The following is a 19,359-nucleotide window of genomic DNA, read 5'->3' as shown; positions in this document are numbered from 1 at the left end:
AGTGGGTGTCTGGGGAGATGGAGAGGAGGGGAGGGAATTTGCAGGTTTAAGAGGGGAGGACCAGCGGTCTATTTTTAACTGCAGTTTTGAATGTGAAGTGTCACCGATGTTAAAAAAAGCTCCTGGTAAATGGTGGGGAAGATGCAGGCGATAGTGCAAAGCCAGCTGCAGCTTTTTGAACTGTTCGCTGGTGTTCGTGAGGAGGCTGCAAACACTTGGTTTGTGGTGATGTCTTAATTTTCCTTTCCTCAGCCCCAGGTCTCCCTGCACAAGTGACTTTCTGTAAACAGTGCTTAACTCTCAGCCTCGTAAGATTATTTTTGTTCTTTAAGAGGCAAAGAAGAGAGAAATACAGATATTTGTGCACTTTCCTTTTGCTCTTGTTTTCGTTGCATTCTCTTGGAACATAAAATGTTTTCTGGTTTTTGGGGTTTTTTTAATGCTGAAAATTGGATGCCGATTTTTTTCTGGCTAATTTCCATGTATTTCTCAGACAGGATTTTTAGCCTTGATCTATAATGCAGGCCTGTGGCTGTTCTTGCTAAAAGTTTGATCCCACCAGGGCTTTCATTATAAATCCTTATTTTCAGTAGCAAATTGCTTTCTGCAAATGTCACCTCTCAGAGGTTTGGGTGGGTAGGGGGGCACCGTCCCTGCATTGCCAGGCCCCACACCTCTCGGCCATCCACTCCCAGCTTCCCCAGGATTTGGGAACGTGGGGATTCGGCGTGTTTGCCGCTGGCTGCACTGAGGCAGGAGGCTGGAGCCATTGCTGTCAGGCCAGTGATCCGTGGGATAATGCATCCCCAAGTCGTGGCCGCTTCTGTCTATTGTGTCACCGATCCGCGCATTAAAGGGACCCCGAGTAGGTGTTGCTACAATAAACCCTAACAGCTCTATAGGAGCCGTCACAGTTCATTGCATCAATAATCTGTGTATGAAGGCGTCCCGAGCAGGCCTGGGCACACAATGGACCGTTATGGCTCCAGATGAGCCTGTATAAATTTAGGTCAATAACCTGAGTGTTGTTAAATCCCAAAATTGCCCTGCTACAGAGAGCTGGCAAGGCTTGGAAGAAAGATGTGTAGATTATGCAAACCTGGTGGTTGCAGAGGGTACTCTTGACTAAAGGTTGGTGGTGGGAGAATTATTTAATCTTATTTATTGCTAAATCTAAGCCTCTTTCCACTCACTTGGCTCCCTCCTTCCCTCTCCTTTCACTCGGTGTGAGCGATGCTGGAAGAGCAGCAAGGGAGAGGCAGGGATGGAGGGATGGGAGGAGCGGGAAGGAGGCAGCGTTCTGCAGTTGAGCCGTCCTGGAGCCGCCCCACATCCCGACGAGCTCTTTCCCACGGGACTTCATGGAAACACTCACACATTTCCATCCTGCCTGTGCCTGTGCCTGACCCCATGGAGCTCAGTATTGTCTGGAGCATGGGTTTTGCAGGCAGATCCCCAGGGGCTCCCCAGACCCTTGGTTACTCCAAAAGCCACCCTCCATCCTCATTGCTGCCCCATTTCATGATCCAAGCCCTCCTTGGTGCTTGATGCCCCAACACCTGGCTGGGCTCTTCTCCCTTCCACTGTTCTTTGCATCCTGCCCCTTCCTTCCTTTCTGATTTCCCTCAGATAAGGCCCTTTTGTGGGTAGGTGGAGGGAGAGGAATGCCTCCAGCACAGGCTGGAGAGCCCGGTTCGCATTGTGGGTGTACGCCTGAATGGAGACGTAGCCTTGAACTCTTGAACTCTCTTCTTTTTTTGTCGAGTAAGGCTGCTGTGTGCTGAAAACAAGCAAGACTCACTCCGATGGAAAGAGATTGTATAGTGGGAACAGGTCTCAGACCACGAGAAACAGGGTTTTTCCATGTTTCCATTCTGAGAGTTTCCATTTGAGATTTTGCCAGCAGTTGGGCAGCAGAAGATGAATTAGCAGAGCTGTTAAAGGTATTACACGTGTTTCCCCCTTCAGAGACTTGTTAGAACATATTTCCTTCAGTGATAGTAATAAGTGTTACAAACAAAACACAGTTTTCCCCTTTGAATATTCCTTTACACAGAGCATCATGTACATTAAAAAAAAAGTACGTTAAGCAACATGAATAGCTTCAGGCTATTTTATTTCATGTTGCTAAATAAGTCAATGCAGATGAGTGCTTTTTATGTAAGAGTGGCTTGTAAATATAAGCACTAAGAAAAGGGCAAACTAGAACTCCAAAGATTTCCTGGAGACAGAAGAGTGTCACTGCTGCCTTTCACTATTCCCAGTCCAGGCAGAGATCCCAGGACAGGGATTCAAAAAGACTGAATTTGTGCCATGTGTGGGGGAGTTCAGTGTGCTGGAGGAAAGCTGAGTCTCCTGGTTTTCTGGGGCAGGAGGGGCTTCATCTTTGCTCTTCAGGTGAGTGAGGCCCTTCTTGGGTGAATGGTGGAATCTCCTGCAGGGCTTAAGGTTCCTTCTCTGCCCCTCAACTGGGACATGAAGAAGTGGGCTGGTGCTATCTTTTCCTGGCATATGTGGGCATCCATGTAAGATTTAATTGTCTGACGCCAGTTCTGGAAGAATTAAGAAATTGGGAGTGAAGGGCAGGATTCCAGACTTGGAGACACTCCAGCTGAGTATCCTGTAACTCTGTAGGGCTGGGATGTGGGTGCCATCATGTCCTTGTCACATGAACCCGATGCAGCAGCACCTGGTTACAGCTTGGGACACTGAGTATTCCATGGCTTTGCGTGTAAGGATGCCCTCATCCTTCTTTTAATTAGGAGTGATACAGAGCAAAGGACTTGAAAGAGCCTCAAAGACAGTTGGTCCTGGTTGTGGGGTTGGTCCTTTGGCTTGGGCAGCAAAGGGAATGCACTGATCCTGGGGTGGTTTGGGTTTGCATTGCTGTATTGCTGTTTTGAACTTTCTGTTGAGGAAGAATTCAGGAGTAACTTGTGAGTATTGCAGGAGTGTTTGCTGCATGCAGATGTTCAGTCACATCCTGCAAGGCAGGAGCACCGGGTGCTGCTGTGGTGCCTCTGTCAACCCTGGGATCAGGGAGGGAAGCAGGCTTGGAGGATCAGCAGCACAGAGTCGTGGGGATGGGAGAAACACTGGGATTCACAGGGACACCGGGACTGTGTGTGGCTGGAGGGGGTACAGAGGTTGAGAGGATGTGGCTCCTGGCCCCATGGAGATTTTGGTATGCAGCTCATACTCAGGAAGTTTGGCCACCCTGATTACAAACATACGTGTATTTGGAGATGTACAGCAAGATATCTGCCTCTTTCCTAATTTGATTTGCATTTAGATGGGGAGAGGAAAACCACCGGAGCTGGGGAGTGGGTGGCTTTGTGTGGTTTCCTAGCCAGCAGAAGCAGAAAGCGATTTACAGTTCACATTTAGCAGTATTAGTAGTAACCAGAGGGAGACATCTGAAGGTAAGTGGCCATGTCCCACCTCATGGCAGTGAGGAAGCTGGATTTGCCTTTGTTCAGCTCCAGAGATGGATGAGCTCTCCCCTCTAGCTCCAGAGATGGGTAGTGGTGCCACGGCACAATTTGCAGTTCTTCTCGTTTAATCATGTTCAAAATTTAAAACATAAAGTGCTGTTTGTGAGAGTGAAAAGGAGGAAGTTTGCTGTGTTAAAGTGGGGGTCGAGAAGGGAACTGAACAAAACCAAACCTTGGAAGCAACAATAGCCGCACGCCAAAGGGTTTATTTAAGCAGGACTTTTTCATAGCTGTTTCATCTTATTTTCCTCTTGTCCTTGCTCTTGCTTGCTCATCTATATGCAGCATATGGAAAGGTTGAAAAGTGGCAATTACTAAATGAGAGTCGACAGAAACTGTTCTCCAGCAACTCCAGATGGGGTTAGTGATGCTGTTCCCAAGCTGCCGGCGCTTCACTCTGCAGTATAAAATGCCCTCTAATGGACAAGTAACTGCATAACTCAGCCAACAAACCGGCAAATACTCATTTTTCTCAGGATTTCTAATCTGCTGTGCTGATTTTGGTATGGGAGCAATTAATGGCTTGAGTAGAGAAGAGCTTTTGCTTATCCAGATGTGCAAACAGAGAAGGTTCGCCTTTCTCTGGCGTTGATCTTTGCAATTGGTGCAAATCAATAATGAGTAATTTAAGGAATTTTGGTAAAATGCAGAATGAGATTTTATTTTCCAGTATGGCAGGGACCCCTGGAGACTGTAAAATTATTTATGTATCGTTTCCTCTTGTTTTATTTGAAAAGTTAAGGGTAGTTTTCAGCCATTTACATGCTTCTGCAAGATCCGTGTGCGTGTGTGTGTGTGTGTGTGTGTGTGTGTGTGTGTGTGTGTTATCAGCATCAGATACTTAGAAAAACAAGATAAGAGAGGTTGAAGGAGGCCCATGATTAATTAGCAAATAGATTAGGCACTCTCAAAGCTAAGTGGATAATTGGGGTTCAGCTCCTGGTTATTGTTTTGCCCACCACCAGCCTCTGAAGGCTGTTGGTGGAGGGTAAGCAGAGCATCAACCTGCTTCGCTTCTGGTGCCAGAAAGAGAGATGACAGTTATTTTCTTTAAAACAATTTTCTTGCTGTCTGTTGGGGTTGTTTGTTTGTATTGCAGCTTTAGGAATGAAGGGAGTGCCAGTTCTGGTATTTCCTAGTTTTTACTTGAAAGCCCACAGAGGACCTGTGGAGGGCTGTTAGTGCCTGACAAGGGAGCATGTCTGGATCTTGTTTTCTCAAAGTCAAGAGCAAATCACTGATGTTGAAAATTGAACTTGGTAAAAGAAGTTGAAAATAAAAGGAATGTCTCACTCCCCTCTTTTTTGTACCATGGCTATTGTGGCAACTTGAGTATTGTCTTTTCAACTGGTCTTCATAATATCTGTCTGGCTGCTGAGAACGCAGTCTGGAGAGCAATTTGTAGCCTGACATACAATTCTTACCAAAACTTTTCTAAAAATCCAGTTCCAAACCAAAACCTCTCTTATGCTTTACACATCATTAAGATGAGAGGAAGAAAAATGCTACAAACCCATATGTCTTTTTTCCCTTTGAAGGGCACCTATATATAATTGTGATTTTTCTTTTCCTGAGTCAACAAGTAGCTTTGATGGAGCAGAATTGCTGAGGGATAATCACTGTGACTTTCAAGGCCTGTAAGGGATGCAGGATCAGGCTCTATGTGTCATCTTTGAAGCCTCATTATTTTGGCAGAGTCTTTATTTCACTGCATAGTGTTTTAAGATGTGGTCTGCATCATTATGGAGCGTGTTTAATTTAGCAGCAGATGTGCAGGCTCATATGCCATTATGGAACATTTCGTTCACTCATATAATAGCAAGTTCCTCAAAATTGTTACCACTTCTTCACCACAAGACTCGCACAGGGTGTTACTCACCTTTTCTGTGTGATGAGGAGTGGAAGAGCCCTTTGTGTGCCACCAGCAGGTGCTCACGTGGGAGTGCTGGCTCTCCATGAACGCGTTTAACCTGCTGCCTCCCTGCTTTCCCTGCCTCCAGGGAGTGCACCTCCCCCAGCAGGTTTCGGGGGAAGGCACCAGGAAGGCAGTTGAAGGATAAGGTTTTGGTTGTTGGGTTTCTGGGCTGGAAAAGAAGCTGGACAAATAATTCTTCCTGCCACCCCCAGCAGCATCCAGGCATTCCCATGGAGAAGCCTTAACACAGACCATCACTGAATGCTCCGTGGCAGCAGCATCATGATAATAACTGCTAAAAACATTAAACCTAATTATAAATGGCTTTGTAGCAAGAGTCCTGCCCTCACTGTTTTGAGGGTGATGATGGTCTGGGGGGGATGCAGACTGCTGGGAGAGTGTTGAAGTTTAATCCCAGCTAGCAGCTCAGTCCCATGCAGTGTCTCCCTCCCTCCCAAGGGATGGGAGGCAGAGAACCAGAAGTATAAGAGTGAGAAAACTCGTGGGTTGTGATAAAGACACTTTAATAGGGAAAGCAAAAGCCCTGCATGCAAGCAAAGCAAAACAGGGAATTCACTCCCCACTTCCCATGGGAAGGCGGGCAGGAGTTCAGTCATGCCCAGGAAAGCAGGGCTGCATCATGCATAGCAGTGACTTGGGAAGACAAGCACCAACACTCCAAACAGCCCCCTCTTCCTCCTCTTCCCCAGCTCCACATGCTGAGCATGACACCACATGGTCTGGGATATCCCTGGGTCCGCTGGGATCAGCTGTCCTGGCTGTGATCCTTCCCACCTCCTTGTGTCTCCCCAGGCTCCTCACTGGTGGGGCAGTACAAGAAGCAGAGACCTTGACTCTCTGTAAGCCCTGCTCAGCAAGAACAAAAACATCCCTGGATTATAAACCGTGTTTCCAGCACAAAACCAAACCACCACCCCACACCAGCTACCACGAAGAAAATTAACTCTACCCCAGCCAAACCCAAGGTGTGATTTACAGCCAGGGTAGTTCTTCCAAAAAATGAGAAAAAGCCTTTCTCCCCCCTCCAGCATCCTATTTCACATGCAGTGGCTGAGCATGTTTAATGGAGCGGGAGAAGTCAAACCCTGGTCACACAGAAACTGTGATTCCTCTTCCCAAGTGGGGGGGTTTATATCTCTCAGGCATTATTTAAAAAAAACCAACTATTTTGGGTAATGAAATTCTGTTTGTTCTCACTATTTGTGTGAATGTTTAATCCATTTTCGGTTCCTACTGGGCTATTTGGTTTAATGGTGTCTTAACACTGTGAGTTTCCCGCGTGGTTTCATTGTGCTTTAAAAGACGGTATCCAAAAAACCCATGCCCAGAAGGGCCGTGCTGTCCGTGCCTTCCCTTCCACGTGCTTCCCTCCTCCCCTGCAGTCTCCGAGAGAGAGGGAGGTGATGGGGCTGCGCAGGGCATCGCACTCAGGCTGTGCCGCCGGCGCCGGGAGGGGGGATGAGAGAGTGTTCTCCCAGTGTTCCTCCTGCATTGTGCCGTCTCCTTTGTCCGCTTCCCTCCCCTGTCATTATCTCTGCGTGTCTCCTGCTTTCTTTTCCCTTCGTTGCCTTTCTTACGCCGAACTCTGGTTCCCAGCCCTTCCTGCCCTGCCCACGGCAGCTGAAGCGCTGAGCAGGGGGAAAGGCCGGAGCTCAGGACAGTGAACACCCAGGGGTGCTGCTGCAGGGCTGGAAGAGCTCACAGCTCTCAGGGCTGTTGTGGCGTTCAAATCTCAGTTCAAGTGTGATCGAGCTTTGAAAAACTGGACCTTTACACAAAGGAGGATACAGGGAGAGCTGCCCAAGGCATCAGGGGATACGGACTTCAACAATTCTGCTTGGGCATCCTGCTCTGCTTCCAGCGGAGAGGACTGATGTCCTGCAGTAATCATGAGTACAAAACCTTCTCCAGAAACCCCTCTTTTCCCGAGAGCCTAGGAAATATCTGGCAGCACCATCAAAACATTTGGACTGGGTTTGCTGAAGTAAGGAATTGTACATGTGGAAACTCAGTATAGATGTGAGGAAAGAAGGATGGAGATTTTCCTTTGCTGTTTGGAAATGGGATCTTTTGCAGTTCGTGGAGCTGGTAGTTTTCTGTAGTAGAGAATCTCCATTTTGTTGCTGCCATATTTCATAGAGGGTAGAAAATGTAGTCAGTTGGTTTGTCACAGAACAGGGTGTAGGGAACACCATCCTGCTTTCCCAAGGCTATGCACAGACAGGGAACGTGTGAGATGTTGTGCCTGGAGCACTGGAAAGGGCTTCTGTGAATCACCTGCCTGGTGCTGGATGGTTTGGTGGCAGTGCCTGTGATGGATGCTCTAACATGGATGTTCCCCACTGGCACAGGCTGGCCAGAGAAGCTGTGGATGCTCCATCCTTGGAAGTGTCCAAGGCCAGGTTGGACGGGGCTTGGAACAGCCTGGGATAGTGGAAGGTGTCCCTGTCCATGGCAGGGGTGGAACTGGATAGTCTAAGGTCCCTTCCAACTCAAACCCTTCTGTGGTCCTGTGGTTGATGTGTGTGCTCCTGTCCTACCTCCACGTGCCATAAAAAGATGATAAAACAGTGCAAGTTGAGAGAGAGAGAGCTTAGAAGACAGGATGTTCTTCACAAATTCCCCTTTCTCTTACTTTTGTCTAACAGTGCATCTTATTTTGGAAAATCACCTTTATTTCTTTTCATTTTCCATCAAAAGTTGGGATTTAAAAAGCCCTAATACAGCTTTCTCTGGTCTCACTCATTTTCTGGCTCATGGATCTCTTTAACAGACAGTATTCAGAAGCTATTTAAATGTGTTACGTCAGGATTGGGGTTTTTTCCTAAAGTGTTTTATTTAAGTAAAGTCCTTCCTTAAATAAATAAATAGCTACTGGGCTATCATCGTGTCCAAGGGTTTCAACAAAATTTACATTTTGAAAGACACTGTTGGAGGCTAACACGGCCATGCAATTACTGTATGTAAATCACTCCACTTGTTTCCTAATCTTGCTGAAGATGAAGTACAATTTTTGTGCATGTGCCTCTCCCTCTCAAATTTCCTTAGACAATGATGTTTTCTTGTCTTTTAATTGCTGACCATGATTTTTGTTCTGCCTAGCCTGATTGTATTTATTTTATTATGGGGGACATTTGGCCTTGTGATTGTTTTGAGATTGGGTTGGCCGTAGAAACCACTGGGGATAGATTAAAGTTGGGTGCACAACTAATTGCATCCTCCATCCCACAAATGGAAGAACTGCTTTCTTAATTACAGCCTCATGCAAAGGCTGGGGAATATCCTCTTGTTTCTGTGCCCCACACATCTGCTTTTCTCCATTTTATCCATCCCTGCCAAATCCTGCTCAGCAGCTCCTGCCACATTTTTAATAAGTCTTCTGAGCTGGGCTTTTACTGCTGCTTGGTACCACCATGGACACCTGTCAGACAAAGATGGGGCAGTTCATGTCATTAGGAAGGAGCTCATTCATGGGCATTACATTAAGCTGCGTGGGACTCTGATGAGCAGTAATTTCTCTGATTGTTATTAGTTTCTTTTGTAGGAAGTTTTCCTCCAGGGAGTAATGCAGGGAATTGAGATGGCTGGGGAAAAAAAAACTTTAATGGATGCATTTGTCCATCAGAAAATGCACTCTGTCAGAATTAAGTACACTTTTTAAATTGGTTTTGTTTGGGGAAGTCAAGGGGGAAAGAGTTGCAGCCCCAACATAATGAACCATTTGAATGTTTTCAGAACAAAATGGTAACTTTTTCTTTTCTGATGTGATTTTTTTTTTAATAACCTGGTATTTTTCCCTGAAAGTGGAATGGGATGTAAAAGTGGTAAAAAAACCATGTGTGTGCCTGTGAATGTTGATCATGGAAATGCCATTAGCTGCTCGGTCTTTAGCTACACTAACAGCTTAATTTTTGTTGCATGAAATATTTTGACCGTACCAAGCTTCTGCCTCCGGAATGGAAGTTTTCTGCGTCTTCTAGAATGTTGCATTAATTTTTAATATGAGTGGGAATCGTGCTCTGTAGCATCCCTATGTTTAAAAAAAATCAATTAATTATTGCTATAAATCTCAGCGATTATGCTGCAGTTGTGCTGCTGGGAAATTGGCCATTAACTACCAGGAAATCGCCGATCATCCCTTAGTTGGAATTCAGCTGTACCGACACGAGGCTTTTCCTTTTGGAAATTAACTATCAATGTGATGCATAATTGATAACCATTTATAATAATAACAGTAATCTCCATGAAATTGTCATCCCGGCGTGCGGTGGCTTTGTTAGAGCCTTTACCCCTCGCGTGCTCAGCCTACTGCACTGGTTAACTGGGTTTTCTGGGAAGTTATTGGAGTGTTTTTAGGAGAGCCAGCACTGGTGCAGAGGAATAAAATGCAAAGTAGAAATGCCTGATTGGGCTACGTGAACCTGCAGAACCTGAAGTGCTCCAGAGGATGGGTTAAGTGTTGCTATTGCTGCTCTGCACAAGGGGAAGCAAAACTCCAGGTTACAAACATTGCCCAAGGTCAACTTCTGGACATCAACCTGGACTTTCTGGTGTGGTGTCTTCTCTTGTATCCTGCATTTTGTGAACTGGACATTTTGGTTTATCTCAAAAATTTTGTTTGCAAATGCTGCAGTGTGAAAATTCACCTGCTGGGGAGGAGCTGTTTGGGGGTCAGTTTGAACGAGTGGTGCCAAGTTTGTGGTTACTGCTGGCTTTTCAGAATTTATTCTGTTTTTTAACCCTCTCTAGTGTATGTAGACAGAGACTACATGGGACTTTTCAGGGTTATACAGATGGACACTCAGGAGAGGGTTTCTTGCTGTGCTTACACTCATTCCTGCCTTCCTCTTCCCCTCTCCTTGAAAAGCCTCCGAAAATGTGGTGCTGTGCTTTGCTTCTAGAAATCACAGATTTACACTAATTTTAGTGCCTTTCAGTGGGTGGTGGATGGTTGGTGGGGAGCAAAGGCTTCCTCCTTGAGCAGGATCCCTCCTTGGGAAGGTTTGTAGCTGTTACCAGGGTCATCTGTCTTCACCTTAAAATACAAAAGAGGATATTGAATCAGCAGTCACATAAAATATTAGTGCGTGTTATGTTGGATTGTTGGAATTCAGCTGTCAGCATGAGGCCTCTTCCTCCATGTCTTGATTCATGAATACTGTTGTGGAACTTGCTTTGAAAAACTCACACCTGGGTTTTACATCAAAAAAATCAAACCTGGTGCAGTACCACAACAGCAGATTTAGAGGCTGCAGCTGAGCTGAGGCTGGAGTGCTCAGGGATTAAACAAACCTTTGGCGCTCTGTAGGAGCAAAACGCATCAGACCTGAGAGTCTCCATTAAGGGTCTTCCTCTGTGCCACCAAAATGCAGAAAACCTTTAGCTGTTGTCTCTTTGGAGAGCATTTCTTGTCAAGCAGCCACAGATGTGGCTTCATGGATCATTTTATCTCACTGGCATTGAAAATATGTGCACTAGAAAAGGCACCCGAAGTTTAATGCTGGCCCTTCAAGTATGAGGGCAAGGACAGGCTGCGGTGACAGCTGGAATAAACATCAAGGTCTTCTTGCAAATTCAAGGTCCATTGATGACTTTTACAGGGCAAGGCTTAAATATGAAAGTGGTTTGTGTGTGAAAGTACTGGCAGAGCAAAACCTACTTTCCTTGTTTTATATACTCTCTAAGAATCTTTCAGCATATGTGAGCCTACAAAATAACCTAATGGATTTTATCTGCTAGGAATAGATTTTAAAGTGAGAAATAAAACTGGAAAGCCCATGCAGGGTTTTGGCAGTTCTTGTGTATGAGACTGGTTTTTGGGATTGCAGGGAGGATAAAGAGACTGATTTGTGGTGCCAGATGTGTGACTGGTGCGATGCAAACTCACAGCTGTCCTTTCCAAAACCTGCTCTGCTGTTGGGCACAGGCAGATCTCACCTGGTGTGCTGGAAATCCCACACTGGTTTGAGCTGGAAGGGACCTTAAAGCCCATCTCGTTCCACCCCCTGCCATGGGCAGGGACACTTTCCAGTATCCCAGGTTGTCAGCCCCATCCACCCTGGCCTGGAGCACTTCCAGGATGGGAAGTCCACAAATCTTACGAGTCCTCTCCTTTCTCTGCAGGATCCACAGTGGCGGTATGCACGCCAATTCCTGTGAGTTCTCCTAAGTTCCTGGGGGACTGCTGTGCTTTTTGAGTCAGAAAGTTGCAAAATCCCGTCAAGAATGGCACTTGTGGATAAACACAAAGTCAAGCGGCAGCGACTGGACAGAATTTGTGAAGGTAAGAGTGTGCTCTCATTTGTCTGACAGATGATTAGAGTAGAATATCTGATTTTTCCTTGTTTCTTTCAGTACTTAGGCATAAAGAGATCCAAAGCCAGGGCTGGATTCCCTGTCTTCTCTGTAGGCTCAAAATACATTCACACAGTTTTGGTTACTCACTTGGAAGTCATGTGTAGTCCTGTGAACAAGACCAGGTCATCTCCTCGTATCCTAATTTCTACTAAAATGATTTGGTTGGTCCCAATTTAAAACACATTTACTATCATCCTGTAAGAAACTGATGGAAAATTTAAGAGTGGTTGTTCCAGTGGTTTTGAGCACATTGTTGTAACAGCTTTTCTTTGGTCGGTGTGTGGGGATCAGGCAGGTTTGCTGTAATTCTTCATTCATGGTGTGTTACAGTGTCACGGCACAGGTGACTTTTACCTTCTAGATCAATTTTCCAGCAGAAAAAGTTTTTAGGAAACATTTTCTATTGCAGCTCACATGGTGTAAGCTACTTGAAATCAAGTGACAGCAAACAAGCTCTGACTTTTTGGTGTCCACTCCAATAATTCTCCAATGCTCGTGCAAGTTTTGCCATCAGCAACAAATGCAGAGCAGTGTTATTTTAGGAAGAATATCTTACGTCTCTCCAGGAGTTCCAGTGTTCAGTTGCTCTTGAGGAGATGGAAAGTGGCCTGCAGGGTAACAATTTGCAATATTACTTGAATGCCAACAAGGTGAAATAGGACTTGGTGGTGGATGAAAGCACAGAGTTCACAGGGGAGTTGTGCTGCACCCATTTGAGCAAAATGTGTGGGGCTTTGTGGAGTTTCACTGAGTGTGAAATGCTGATCAGCAGGACAAGGGTGGGTTTTGCCTTGACCTTTTTGTGTTATATATTGCTTACTCTCCACTGCTGCTGTTTGAAACTCATCATAAGTTACTTGCCTCTATTAATTTTGCCCTGTTCATTTTGGAAAAGGGGAGACAAAGCAGAGGAGATGAGTTAGGAGGGAGTATCCAGGGTATGCTGCAGTATGGAGCTGCCTCCTTCTACAGAATGTCATAAACACTCAGGTGTAGCACACTATCTCATCTTCAAAACTTACTTTGAACTTGACTTAAAAGAGTTCTATCAGCTGAGCCTGGATTTTCAAAAGCTGCCTTCCTGGTTTGATGTTTACCATCAGATCTAGTTGCTGAGTGTACAAGAAATTCAAAAGGATCGTACGACAAACCTGCTAACGGAGCTTTAGATGTGATTGAAGTTTAGATTCTTTTTCTCTGATATATGAGCTTTTTTCTTCTTTCTTGGTCAAAAGATCTTCTTTTCTAATCTGTAAATGTGCAGGAGACATAACTTTTTAAAGTATACTTTGTCATTTGCCGCTGGGTTTGTGATTTGATGGAAATGATGGGAGTCACCATTGCAAGATGCTGTTGTGTTGTATTTGTGAACAACAGACAAGGACTGAATGTGAGGAGCATTGTAAAAATTACCTTGAAAAATGCAAAAAGCTTCGGATCTGCCAAAATACTATGTTTGTAGGACAGCTGAATACTCTACTGGCCTCTCTGATGGCTATTTTTTATTACAGGCTCCTAATCTTGGATTATAGCATAGAAGAGCACTAAAAGGGGCCATTCCAGCTGCTGTGAAAACACACTTTGAAAAAAATGATCACTTTCCCCAGTTTTGTCATTAAAGGTATATGGAATAATCAGTGAAAGATGATGAGAAATTGGGGAACTAGCTCAGCAGATGGAGGAGAGGAGTATTTGCTAACAGAATTGTGTTCACTGAGAGGAATCTATCGCTCCATCAACCTTAGGGCAATGTGGTCCAAAATAGTTGCTTTTAATGATTTCCTGTTCTGTGGAAGCACTTAAGGAGCTTTTCCCTTTAAATGTGAATGGGATACAAAGCTGCATTTACCTGATGAAAGACCAAATGTCTGGTAGCACAGAGGTGGATTTCTGTGCTTTTCCTGAAGTTGCATATACCATCCCTTTTACTACTCCCCACACAAACCCTTGCGGATTCTGCTAGGAATGGACTTTATTCCGTGCAGCAGGATGGTGGCAGGTCTGGAGGTGAAATATCCTCAGGCTACATGTTGTAATCACTGTCCAAACTGCCAGACAGATTCTTCTTCCTGCAGGCTTACTGAAACCATAACCAGACACATGTTGAGGGAAATGCCTTACAAACTGCCGGATCATTAAAAGAGTTTATTAAGGAGTTGCAGTGTTTGTGTTACTCTGTTAAACGTGCATCTGGCGTGGAAAAATAATCTAAGCCATACAAGGAGGTGCTATTGTTTAAAAAGCCAGTTCACAGCCTTTACAGGCAGGTTTATGAGTCTTCCAAAGAGAGGAGCTATGCAGTCTCAGTGCATGGCTCAGCTTCACCAGTTCCTCTAGTTTTGGGGATTTTTTAGTATATATTTATGATATCTTTGTATGACAGCATTACTTTTTGCTCTGAGCAGGCTGGTTTGAAGATGTGAGCTTTTTGACCAGGTCACAAATTCTGATCTGTAGAGGTGTATGGGTGGGATAAAGGTCCAGGCTTGAGGGGATAAAGGAATTTCAGGGCAGCAGCCTGCAGCAAAGACATTTTGAATAGTCTGTCAACAATTAAGTGGGTTGGTGATGCTCATCCAGATCAAGTGAAGTTGGACTGTGCTCACAGTGGTCTTGGCTTACCCATTTCTTTCTCTTCTGGTTGTCCCAGAGACTTTGGGTGCCTCTTCTGTAATTGGATCCATATGGGTGGAAGCATGGACCCATTGAATGGCTGGGGCTTTTGCAAATAATGTATACAGAGTGGTTTACATAATTCCAGTTTGTGGAATTGTGTCTTATTCCATAGTGGGTCAAAGTATGCTTTAGAGGTGGAGCTGCTGGTGCTGTGTGGAGTCAGACTTGTCCAGCAGCCCCTCTTTTTGGTCCTGTTCCCATAAGCTTGTGATTTTGCCACATTTAAATTTTTTTTTTGAGCTGAAATTTTCCATTCCACGATGGGGTTTTTACCTCAGGGTGTATGAAAAAAAAAAATTCCAGTAAAAATTGTGGAGCCACATCCGAGTGGGAGATGGAGAGGGAGGGCTGTTGGCTTTGCTGTGTGTGAAACAAAGCCGAGGCACAGTCCTGCAGCCATGGATGTGGAGCTGGCAGACCCGCCTGCTCTGCCTGGGATAAAAAGGGCCTGAATTTTGTAGCCAAGTTGCAGTGTGTAGGAGTGGGCTTGTTCCCAAATCTGGAGCAGTTTCCTTTCAAAGAAATGGCAGAAAAGCCCTCAGGGGAGAAGCTCCCTTGCCTTTCATTTAGGAAGCAACAACAGAGAGATTAGATGTAATTTTTTCTGTGCTACCTGTGGCAGAACAAGGTGTGTGACAGTGCCTCCAAGAAACCCCACACTCAGAAGAGCATGGCACTCCTGGTGCATGGTATCCATCCCTCCCATGGGACTCCAGTGCTCGCACACGGCATTCCCAGGCAAGGAAATAACTTGCAGCATCATTTTTGCTGCTTGCTCAGCTGATCTTTATCCTGTGTTTCTGTCAATATGGTTAAACAAATATTAAACATCACCAGGAGCTAGGCAGGGAGTGAGGAGCAGCCCATCCGCAGTGCTGGCTGTGTCTGTGGGAGCAGGCAGAGGAGAAGGTGCTATGGTGCTGTGTCATTGCCTTGTTGAGTGTCAAAACCCATCAGGGACAAGGCAGCAGTGGTGGCACATCCCAAAAGCAGGATAGCAGCATCTTGTCTGTGTGTAGAACACGGGTTTCCCAACGCCACTGAATTCCTCTGTGATGATCCCAAGTGCTGCCTGTGCTCCGGACCACTGCAGCCCCGCTAGCCTGTCTTCAACACCAGTGCCATGGAATGGGAATGCCTGGCTTTAGAGGTTACAGTTTGCACTAACATTTGAGTCAGTTAAGCTTTCAGCACATGCCCCAAAAGTGGCAGCCCTGAGATGAGCAAGAAGCAAAGTGAAAAAATAATTGCAAGGCCAAGCGAGCCCAGACATTTTCTGACAGTTTTTGCTCCAGGATTTGTCATTATCCAGTGGGAAATCATGTCCTTACGTGTCAGTTTGTGCCACCAAAGTTGCCTGTACTTTGCAAAACAGAACTGTTTGCAGGGCAGACAAGCCATCTGTATTCTTTGTTTTCTTTCAGATCCTTTGATATGTCTGCTGGCTGATAAATGCCAGCACAGTCACATAATACTTTTCAGTGCTTAATGCATGAGTCCCTGGCTTTTTGACTTAAATGCCTTACATTCTGAGTGGCACCAGGGTGTCCTCTTTGGCTGAGGCTTCTGTGGTGCTACCCATAATTCATACTTCCTGTGGGAATTCCTCATGTATTTACCTTCCAGCCACTGTAGTATCTGTGTGTGGCCTTGACTCTCCACAAATCCTTGTTTCTCGGTGGGAATGTGACCCCAGTGTGGTTACTGAAGCCTCTTGGGTGGGTCTGAGTCCTTGATGCAATAATTTGTCTGCAGACCTTGAATAGGCACCTTCCCATGACACACTGTCCAGCTGGGATCATGGAATTCCAGGGTGGGTGAAGGGGCTGCCCAGGGAGGTTTGGAGTCCCCATCCCTGCAGGTGTCCAAGGAAGGACTGGACGTGGCACTCAGGGCTCTGGGCTGGTGACAAGGTGGGCATCGGGTACAGCTTGGACTAGGTGGTCTCAGAGGGCTTTTCCAACCTAGGTGATAGTGTGAAATGGAGGAAGGAATTTGGGGATAGAAATGGATGTTTTCAACATCACCAAAGTTATCTCTGCCGTGGCTGCATGAGGCTGGTTAATTCATTTCAAGGGTGGACAGAAATGTTGTGTTCCACTTTTCCTCCTGTGACAGAAGTCAATGCAGACCATGTCCAGTGATATTTGAGTAAATACACTATGTAATGGTAGGTACTCTGGTACCTACCTGGAGCTATGGCAGGGGTGCATTTTACCTCTTTATTTCAGTTTATCCTCCATAGAAGTGGACTAAATAATCACAAAGTCAATTACTGCTTATTGTGCACTTTCTTATTGTTAAAAAAACCCACAGTAACCTTCAATAAAAGCCCCCCTGAAGAATTGTGATGTTTCTGGCTTTTCAGGAGTATTTGAACAATGCATCCCTGCGGTCTGGGCTCACACACCACTGACAGCAGACTGTGGAACAGGTTCTCATTCAATAACCACAGTCCATCCCTGCTAAAAAAATAGAGGAACCTTGCTCCTGGAACCAAAAGGGAAAATATACTTTAAAACTGCAATTCTGAAAAGTGGCTGCCTCCAATTCTTGCTGCTTTGTATAATGTAACAGTAGCCAAAATGAGTACCTTTGATATTTAGGTGGAGAAATTTTCTTCCATTCTTGCAAATTTGCACACCAAGTAGAATCTGATAATACTTATTTTACTGCTTAGAAATAGAATCATCTTATCTCAGGAAATCCTTATCACCACTAGGCATTTGATGAGAAACAATGAGTTAAAGATGATATCAGGCACGGAAGAAACCGCTTGTCCTGAGTAAAAGTGACTTATTTAGAATAAATGTAGACCTTTTGTATCTAGTGGATTTGAGTTTCTTTGTTCCATGAATATAAAACACAGTACAAGGATTTCCCCCCATGAGAAAGCTTTTTGTACTTTTTTTCTCTTTTTTTAAGTTTCCACCTCAAAGCACATAAACTGTCAGGCTTTTAAGGAAGGGTTGCTTACCACATTTAGCCTAGAGAAAAAGCAGTGTTAGCTTGTCAGATCTTCTGCCATTGCACCCTGTGCTGATTTGTGCAAACTGAAGATCTGTCTGGCTGCTCCTGATGTTTTGCTTTTCCAACATTAAGTTCTTTGGCCTTTATGAAGGTTTCAGAAAATCACTTCAAATTCCTAGAAAAGCTGGATTACACCCCTTTTTACCAGTGAAAAAGTAGTGCTCTTAATTATCCCTTCTCTGATAGAGGCTTGGCAGGTTTGGGAATTACTTGTCATTAATAGGTTCTGTTAAAATGTTATGATTTTTAATTTTTTTAAATTGGACAGTATCATGTGGATGTAGAAAGTTCAAGCAGCCTCAGTGAGCTTACAGATATTATTCAAGCTTATTGACCTTACTCCCTGAATTTCAACCCTTTTGCTGTGCTGAATCAAGAGCTCTCTATGCTCATAAGAGTCCTTCTTGTGCTTTGGGATGGAGCTTGTATCCAGGGGTGTGCTGTGCTCCTTGCATGGAGGCACAGGCTGCTCCAGTAGCTTCCAGTCCTGTGTGGATGTTTTTCCTGTGCATTCCCTCCTGTGACGTTCCATAGGGGAATGTGCATGACAAGATGTAGGACTCGAGCCAGATACAGAGCCAGCCTGACAAAATGCCCCAGGCATCCAGGAAAGAGTAAGACACATTTAGATAAGGTTGCAGACAAAAATTCCATTAATTTGGTGTGCATCATAGTAGATGTGTGGCTCAAGCTGTTGCAGGAGGGGGAGCTCCCCTTTCCCTGGACTGGAGGGGCGTATGCACCAAAATAGGAAAAAATTCTTCTGCTGTGTTCTCCTTGTGTTTAAACCCCCATTGATGGGAACTTAATACGTGTCTAACTCTTAATTCTGCCTTGTATTTTTCCATTTTCCCCTGCCTCCAGACAAGGTTCTGTGTAACACGGTATACAACTTCATGTCATTAATTAAGAAACAATTACAGCTGATGACTTCAATACCATCAACCTAATTTTCATCCTTACCACATTTCCCGTTTAAATTAACTGGTTTAGGGATTAACATGTTGTCATCATATCTGGGTTTTTTTTCTCCTTACTCTAAATCCTCCCCCACATTTAAAGATTACTCAGAAAAGTGGTAATATTCCCAGAATATTCACTGGGAAGGGGTTGTTGGAGCAGGGCCTCGGGGCAGCCCTGGCGCCTCTTCCCGAGCTCCGGAATGTGGGAGCGCTGCAGAAGCTGCCTCCAGCATCCAGGGGGTAGAAGTTGGCTGCTTCCAAATATGTGATGAGAAATGACCAGTCCTCGGGGACACATGAGAACAGGATGGGTTTTCCTTCAAAATACCAGAAAAAAAACTTCTATCTGACTCCCAAGTTACCCTATTTCAGGGACTGGTGCTGTTTGGATCTGGGCCAGTCTTTTTTAATTTATCCTGATTTCCTGAAAATTTATTGGTAAATATTTTGACAGGCGTAGGACATCTGGCTATACTAAAATAAAGCTGCAGGGAAACACATTACACAACTTTTCTTTTATATTTTTTGCTTTCCACAAACAGATGTAATGGATCGAAGTGCCGAAACAGTGAAGGTTTTCATTAGAGAGCTTTCTTCAAAGAGCAAGTTTTGAGTTGGTTTTGCATTTCTTGAAATTGCAGGACATTGATCATTTCTTAGTGACACTTTTATATAGCCCATTAGCTTAACAGTATTAATTTGGTTTTTCTTTTTTTTTTTTTAATTATCTCTTTAATTTTCATTTAAAACAAAACACTCTCTGCTGCCATCTAGCACCTCAAAACTCAGGTTAAGTTCACAAAATAGCCTTAGTTATAGATTGACACCCACTTCGGAGAGAAAACTGTGTTGCTGCTGATGATGATACAGATATTTGATTGACTCAACAAAGAGGGAACATATT

General features: G+C 44.7%; 1 protein-coding gene across 1 annotated transcript in view; it reads left to right on the top strand.

The window, feature by feature from the left end:
* The window catches only part of CTBP2 (C-terminal binding protein 2), a 132,985-nt gene that overhangs the window by 64,628 nt on the left and 48,998 nt on the right, over window positions 1-19,359 (top strand). Inside the window, exon 2 of the mRNA XM_069020240.1 lies at window positions 11,554-11,713. Coding sequence (XP_068876341.1) covers window positions 11,656-11,713 — 58 coding nt within the window. The 5' untranslated portion in view covers window positions 11,554-11,655. The remainder of the gene's footprint in view (window positions 1-11,553; window positions 11,714-19,359) is intronic.

The sequence above is a fragment of the Aphelocoma coerulescens genome, chromosome 6, assembly GCF_041296385.1.
Source record: "Aphelocoma coerulescens isolate FSJ_1873_10779 chromosome 6, UR_Acoe_1.0, whole genome shotgun sequence".
NCBI lineage: Eukaryota > Metazoa > Chordata > Aves > Passeriformes > Corvidae > Aphelocoma > Aphelocoma coerulescens.
The sequence above is the reverse complement of the archived record's forward strand: the minus strand, read 5'-3'. Positions and strand labels throughout refer to the sequence as shown.